Raw genomic sequence first — 8,244 nt, forward strand, 5'->3', positions numbered from 1 at the left:
CATTGGTTTCATGAGTGCATCAGTGCACTTTTTTTATTATTTGCTGGAGTGAAGGGCAATTCCTTGTCCTTAGCCATTTTGTGTTTGGAGACCAAAGGCTATTCATCAATTCTGGAAGTACACCCAGATGGCTCTTTCTCCTCTCTTGATAAGATAAGCAGGTTTATCCTGCCCCATAGTAGCTCTTTCTGCTACTCTGTGTCCATCTATGTGGCATTTAAAGGCAACCCTAAATCTCTCACAAAGTCACCTCTGACTTGGGCAGCTCCTAGACCCAAACCAGAGCAACTGAGAAGTGCAGAGAAGTGCTTATGTGAAGCTCATCTCTAGACATGAGGATGTTTTCTGTTTCTCGTTTACAGCCAAAAAGTATGAACACGGACTGAGAGGCCAGGACACCAGCATCATTTCTCATCTGCTCCACTGAACAGGGAAACCTGAACTGTACAGCTCTCTAAAGGACAAAACCCAGACTAGAGAACATGTAACAACTCTGCCTCCACTCATCAACAGCACAAATGCTTCTTCTCTGTCAACGACACTTCAATTAAGGATTAAAAATAAAACAAACAAAAATGTGCTCCCTCAAGTCAGTGAGGACAGCCACTCAGAAAACACACAGGAACAGCACCCACGCCGGGGATCCCTCTCACCCTGGGCACCTATACTCACAAGCAGAAACAATCTAAGAGGCCTCCACCCAAATCCCCAAGTGCTTAGGAGCCATATTTTCTGCATTTGTCATTTCTCCCATAACACTGAGGGGTGATATTACAATTCCATCACGATTAATTTTATTAAAGTCATCAGGAGAAGTTAAATTAATGTCTCTCTATTGATAACATGCATATCAGATGCCTCTTTTATCCAAACAGAAAAACAAACCAAAACCAAAAAAAAAAAAAAAAACCACCCAGAAACTTCAAATAACTCACCAGAAAACATTATACCATGAATGAGCTCTATTAATGTAAGACAATATGCTTCAATTAAGCACATACTACGGTAAAAAAAAAAAAAAAAAACAGAGTGTAGCATCATCTGTCACCTGACACTCTCCAATTAATCATTTTAGCTTCCAGTCACATTGTCAAAAGCACAATGTCAAGTGCTTTTGTCAAGAGAAATTGTTATCTAAATTAAATCTGTATCTCGAGGATAATTAGTCTCCCACGAAGTCCATGTGTCCCATGGTAGCTCGCCTTTCTGCCTGTTGATGTTCTCCGGGAACCTAGTGGGTACACTTTCACACGGGCCAAACTGAGTCTGCGTCTTCGTGGGCCACGTCTCCATTTGGAGAGGACGGTGCGCCTGGGGGCTGCCCGGCATTCCCTCTTCAGACCCACTCAGACTTTCTGGATCTGGAGTTGGCGAGCCCGTCGAGGGGCTGTAGCTGACCGGATGGATAGCGCCGGCCCAGCCAGCTCCGAGGCGATGAGGGATGCTCCTCTGATCTTGTGGGACCCTCGCCCCTGGGGTCCTGGGAGGCCTCTCCGCGCGGCCTACTCCCGGTTTCCTTGCAAGTCGTGGCCAGCTTCTCGCTGGCAGAGGACATCACCTCGCTCTCATCTTCATCGGGAAGCCCCATCCGCCCTGATACAGCGGACTTACCACTGGGGCTGTCGGCACCCACCCCTCCAGTCCACAGGCCGGGGTGGATGGGCGCCCCCTCCTCCACCCACCCACCGTCGCGGGCCATCTGACCCGGCCTAGCGCCCAGGCTCCGGGAGAGCCGGCGGCCGGCGGCGGGGCCCGGGGGATCCTCGGCGGGGCCCCAGCCCCCGCTCGTCCTCCCCTGCACGCTGCAGATGAGGTCAGCCACACTGAGCAGCAGGGAGAGCGCACTGACCGCCCACATGAAAAGCATCATAATGGACTTCTCCGTGGGCCGGGAGACGTAACAGTCCACCACGCTGGTGCAGGGAGATTGGGTGCAAGAGAATCTCTTGGGGACCAAGAATCCAAAGAGGAGGTAATGCGAGGCACCAAAAGCTGCCTCGGTCAGCATCCGAAGAAGGAGGTGGACGATGTAGCCCGAGGAAAAGTCCGGCACGGTCAGGTGGCGCGGCTCCCTGCAGGGCGGAGGGCGGCGCCTGTCCCCAGGGCTCTGGTCACAGGGGTCAGGACGGGTGGGACCGCCGTCTGGCCCGGAGAGTCCACGGGCGGCGAGCACGGCCCCTCTGTGGAGCACGTAGACGCTGAAAACGGCAGAAGGGAGGAGAACAGACACGCTCTGGATCAGCCAGAACCGCAGGTGGGACACCGGGGAGAAGATGTCGTAGCAAACATTGGCGCATCCTGGCTGCAGAGTGTTACACACAAACCTCTCCTGTTCGTCCTGGTAGACGGGGGAGACTGCCAAGATGATCACCACCATCCTCAGCAGTATCATGAAGATAAGCCAGATCTTCCCTAGAAAGGAGGAAGCAGGAAGGGCACCATCACCAGCATACAAACATATGCCCGTCCGACAGTAGTTTTTAAGTATTTTCAGGGGTGAGACTGGAGAACTGAGAAGTCGCTAAGCATGCATTTCAGTCCCCGAAGCAGCGGCGGCTAGTTAGCTCATCTGCCAAGTATTTAGGGAAGCTGTACAATGTGTCAGACACTGTGCTGTACTAGTTGTTTGCAAAATGCTTTGCAACTGACAGATTTTAAAGAAGCATTAGAGACTAAAGATGTTTGATCTGACTCCACTAGTTCAGACTCTTGGTAATGTCTCCTGGACTGAAAGTTCTAGAAAGAAAGTTGAGCTGAGCAAATTAATGATGTAAATAAGACCTTACTCTCTGCAGATATTAAGCTTTCTAAAGAATGTTAGCACATTTGTGTAACTCTGTAAGCAAAAACAAGCTGCTAATTATAGTTCAGTCATCTTTATTTTGGTCCATAAGATCTTTATTTAATTGTTGCTTTATGGTCCTTGAAATCAAATTTCCTTAATGACATTCAACTTTTCCAGATTTTTCAATGATTTGGAATTCCTTTTCCTCTATTACAGTTATTATGAAATAATGAGGTTCCTCTTTCTTCAATTTATAATAAATGAGACCAACCTAGGAAATCAAAATAACGTCAAAGTCCTATTTTCATATCACAGGTTAACTCTTTTGGAACATGTCTAAGACTCAGTTAAAATAATCTGCAAATATTTTGTTTTGTGACACGATACAGAAAACATCACCTGACATCAGAAAAACAGAACTCTATTATAAATGAAGGCAGTTAAGCTCAAAGAATAGCATTATGTGATCAAGTCATTGACTCAAACTTGTAAGACCAAGTTGATTTTGTTTAAATTCTACAAAAGAATGAGTAAGAAAAATATCAACCACTTCATAGGCGTATTTTAATCCTTTTCTCAAGTCTTTTTTTTTTTAATATTTTATTTATTTTGACAGAGAGAGAGCGAGAGAGAGAGCACAAGCAGGGGGAGCAGCAGGCAGAGAGAGAAGCAGACTCTCCGCTGAGCGGGGAGCCCAATGCGGGACTTGATCCCAGGATCCCGGGATCATGACCCAAGCCGAAGGCAGACGCTCAACCAACTGAACCACCCAGGTACCCCTTCTCAAGTCTTTTTTCTAGGACACCCATACTTCTCTAAAAATTTGACATGTCTGCATCAAACTCAGAAATATTTATTACTTTCTTTTTAAAAAAAATAATAAACTAAAATTTGGATTTGGCTTAAATTGCACAAGAGAAATGACTAATCCTTACAAATTAAGCTTCAAGGAAAAAGATGAACAAGAAGAAAGTGTAATCAAGGCACAAATTTCTCTTTAATTTTTACTGTATTGTTCCTTCTCCTGATCAGGTAGTCAGAGAAGAGTTACTCAAAGATACTCCTTCCACTGGCTTCAGTCTTCAGGCTCAGCACCTAAACATCAGTGAGAACAGCCCCCAGGAGAGAACACTCAATCCAAACCTTCCTTAAATGATGGTGGAACTGGGGAGCGATTAAAAGAAAGCTTGAGCACACAGCTCCCTTTCTTCCAGCAACAAAGAGGCCAAGGAAAGTGGTGAAAACAAAAATGCAAGAGCTTTGGAGCTATTTCCTATACTCACCCACAATGGTCATGTTGCAGTTGACAGTGATGAGAAGGAATCCCAGCAGGTCCAAACGTTCCATGTCTCCCGAGTGTTGCAGACTCAAGGCTGCTGGAGACATCGGAAGCCTGTGTTCTCCAAGAAGGTGGAAAATCTTTGCAGGAATAAACGTATCTTCGCTACAAAAGACTTAAAGGTGAGAGCTGCACATATAAAGGGAAATCTGTGAGCCCAGGAATGGGAGGTCAGTTTTTCTGTCTCCGAGCAGAGACGGCCCTGAGCTGTTGGCCTCTGAGGCAAAGCGTTCTTGACAACTGCAGTGACCAGAAGACAGCAGGAGTCATCTCTCATTGCAGGCTATTCTTACCCTCTTGAGACATTCCAGGCCCGTGGCAGTGCTCACATGTCTGTACTGGGAGAGCCAGACGCTTCAGGATATAAGAGAAGTGACTACATTTAACCCAAGAAAGAAAAGGTTCTGTTAACTAGCCAAGGAAACTTCTCTACTAAAAAGGTGTTTCCTCCTTGCAAATATTTCCACAACCACTTCACTTATTAAAGAAGCACTGAAATGCTCATGTTTTGTCTTCTCTATGAAGCGTAGGTGAGAACACTGGCCCACAAGGGTCTGGCTCTTGTTTTGAATTCCTGCATCATGGCTGAAAGCAAAACTCTGCATCTTAGACGCGTGTCCCAACTTTAGGCTGTGACTCTGTTTTTCTCTAGCTATTTCCTGTCTGGCTGAGAGACAAGAGCTTTTTAGTTGGATACAAAAGGCCTGGGGCAGCCGCCTCATCCCTGGGGAAGTCACCGAATCTCTCCACGTACCCTCACCTTGCATTAGGGAGAATCATGCTGTTCAGTCAGGGATTGTGGGAGGCAGACACAAAATGATGATGTTGAGAGCACCTGGCATGGAATGAGGGTGCAACAACTCAAATCAGTGGAATTTCCATCCCTAACTGGCCCCCCAAACCTTCATAGATTGCATCTTCCTTTTGTATGTCCTAGCCCCATCTAGCCCAGGGCTGCTCCCATTGAATCAGCTTAATAAATGTCCATTAAATTCGTAATAAAGTATCACTGTCTGGACCTGCTGACATCAATCACAGTTGCATCAAAATCCTCTCGTAGCTGTCACCTTTCTATCTAGGAAGAACCCATCCTGCAAGGCTGGGGATCTATCATCAGGGTGGAAATTGTGAACTTTAAAAGGAATGATTTCAATTTTCCATGAAAGCTATTCTTTTATTCCCATCTTTTCTTCATTTCTGATCTATTCTTGACTTTAGTAATATCCCTAAAAAGATTCCCAGAAGAGGAGTACAACAAAGCTGCTTTCATCTTTATTCACATGACACGTTTCCATCCACAGAAAACATTTTGACCCCCTTGAAAGGCACAGTAGTTTTGCTATATTTTAGTCAAATGCTTCAACATGAACAATGAAATTTAGAGAAATTGTGGTTAAGTAAAAAAATATTGAAATAGCCATATGGTTCAAGTATAAAATAAAGGAAAATATCTTTCCTTCCTAATAGTCTATTCGTGACACTGGTTTAAAATTTAAAATACCAGGAAAGCAATTTCTGAATTTGCTGTGTGATATAAATAATCTATCCTGAACATGGAATAAAATAGAATTTTGCGACCTAGAGTAAATTGCTACAGCTTTTCATGCCTCAGTTTTCTCATCAGTAAAGTAGAAAAAAATGTGTCCTCTGCATACACAGAGTGGCTGTGATATGCAAAATGAGATCATAGACATGAAAATGATTTAAAAATATAAAGAATTACCTGTGCATCTCAGGGTCTACTCCTCTGGGTTCCCATCTTTGGTCTATCCCTTTGCTCCCACAGCATTTTCTGAAAAGGTAATGCTGCCTGTTGTCTCTCCACCCTTATCTGTTTTGCTCTTGCTTCTCTATGTCCACACCATCTCCATTCTTTGCCTTTTTTCCTCCTAAAGGATAGTTTTGCTCTGCCTGGAAATTTAAACCCCAGTAGCTGCCAGAAGCAAAATGTGGACAAAAGAGGAGGATGTGGCTGGAGCATCAAACATGTGGCTCTCTATACAATTATCCCAGCCCCCCATCCCAGCCTCCCCGGCCTCCCAGCCACATGTGGCACTGGAAATAACAACTTGGATTTCCTTGACTGAGAGCAGTACTGAGACCTGTGGCGGGACCCAGCAGACAAAGTGGCCAGTGTGTATGAAGCCAAAGGCTTTTTCCTAGCCTTGGAGCTTATCCCTGGAGCCTTGGAGCTTATCCCTGGAGCCTTGGAAGCCATACAGGCGATGAACAACATGCAGAACACTGAGGTCTTCATCTGTACCAGCCCTCTGATGAAGTATGAATACCGTGTGGGTAAGAAGTACCGCTGGGGGAAGAATCCACTGGGGCCTCAGTTTGTGGAGTGCAATATCCTGAGGAGGGACAAGACGGTGGTCTTGGGGGACCTGCTCATTGATAACAAGGACACCATTCGAAGCCAAGAGGAGACCCCAAGCTGGGAGCACATCTTGTTCACCTGCTGCCACAACCAGCATCTGGCCCTGCCCCCCACAAGGAGACGGCTGCTCTCCTGGAGTGACAGTGGAGGGAAATCATAGGCCACAAGCAAGGGGCCAGGACAGTGGATGGTAGCTGAAGGAAAAGAAGGAAGGCCCCCAGGGAACCCCAGCAGAGCTGAATGACAGGGCAGTGTCATGGCGGTAGCGCCCAGCACTGTGGAGCAGGGAGACACAGTAACATCCATTCTCACAAGCCAGCCACCTGGAAACTCACAAGATGGCTGGCAAGGAAACATGGTGGGAAACTCACTCAGGAACATTTTTAATAAAACACTTTGGCTCAAAAAAAAAAAAAATTATCCCAGGGGCGCCTGGGTGGCTCAGTCGTTAAGCATCTGCCTTCAGCTCAGGTCATGATCCTAGGGTCCTGGGATCGAGCCCTGCATCGGGCTCCTTGCTCTGCAGGAGGCCTCCTTCTCCCTCTCCGACTCCCCCTGCTTGTGGTCCCTCTCTTGCTGTGTCTCTGTCAAAAAAAAAAAAAAATTATCCCAGAATCAATAGGGAGGTTTCTATTTGTGTGACTGTAGAGCAGAGAGAAGCTTTGGTGGAGTACTGTGTTCAATTCAATGGAAAAGAAATCCAGTGGGAGTCAGGGACATGGATATGGCTGAATTGCACAAGATGGCATCCTGGGATTTGTTCACAAATGAACTGAGCAAAAAGGAAAGAGAAAAGCAGAGCCATATACTATCCAGCCTTGGCTTACCTCCCTCTAGCTTAATGACATTGCCAAATTAATTAGGCCTGAGTTTTACCATTTATAAATTAGAGATGACACTTTGTTTTTGGAATTGTTGAGAACTACAGTTACTTTAAATGAGGTTCTAGCACATTATTTGGCCTATAGGAGGCTCTCAATAAATAGCTACAGTCATTTCTCATTATTTGTGGTAGTTGCATTACATAAAGTTGCCACAAACACTGAGTTAGAGATTGCTGGGGACTCCATTTTTTTTTAATTTAATTTTATTATGTTATGTTAATCACCATACATTACATCATTAGTTTTTGATGTAGTGTTCCATGATTCATTGTTTGCGTATAACATCCAGTGCTCCATTCAATACATGCCCTCCTTAATACCCATCACCAGGCTAACCCATCCCCCTAGCCCCCTCCCCTCTAGAACCCTCAGTTTGTTTCAAAGAGTCCATAGTCTCTTATGGTTCATCTCCCCCTCTGATTTCCCCCCCTTCATTTTTCTCTTCCTACTATCTTTTTTTTTTTAACATATAATATATTATTTGTTTCAGAGGTACAGGTCTGTAATTCAACAGTCTTACACAAATCACAGCACTCACCATAGCACTACCCTCTCCAATGTCTATCACCCAGCCACCCCATCCCTCCCACCCCCTACCACTCCAGCAACCCTCAGTTTGTTTGCTGCGATTAAGAATTCCTCATATCAGTGAGATCATATGATACATGTCTTTCTCTGTTTGACTTACTTCGCTTAGCATAATACCCTCCAGTTCCATCCACGTCGTTGCCAATGGCAAGATTTCATTCCTTTTGATGGCTGCATAATATTCCATTGTGTATATATACTACATCTTCTTTATCCATTCATCTGTCGATGGACATCTTGGCTCTTTCCATAGTTTGGCTATTGTGGA

The 8,244-nt window shown here is 45.3% G+C and overlaps 1 protein-coding gene and 1 pseudogene across 1 annotated transcript; one reads left to right on the forward strand and one right to left on the reverse strand.

Annotated features, from left to right (window-relative positions):
• Positions 1–1,336: 1,336 nt before the first annotated feature.
• Positions 1,337–4,132, reverse strand: GJD4 (gap junction protein delta 4). The gene is made up of 2 exons (XM_021686023.1): positions 4,069–4,132; positions 1,337–2,412 (listed from the first exon to the last, which is right to left on the reverse strand). The coding sequence occupies exons 1-2, from the start codon at positions 4,130–4,132 to the stop codon at positions 1,337–1,339; spliced, it is 1,140 nt and encodes a 379-aa protein (XP_021541698.1).
• A 155-nt stretch (positions 4,133–4,287) lies between these two features.
• LOC110576805 lies at positions 4,288–6,702 on the forward strand (annotated as a pseudogene).
• Positions 6,703–8,244: the final 1,542 nt, after the last annotated feature.

Source organism: Neomonachus schauinslandi, chromosome 5, assembly GCF_002201575.2.
Source record: "Neomonachus schauinslandi chromosome 5, ASM220157v2, whole genome shotgun sequence".
NCBI lineage: Eukaryota > Metazoa > Chordata > Mammalia > Carnivora > Phocidae > Neomonachus > Neomonachus schauinslandi.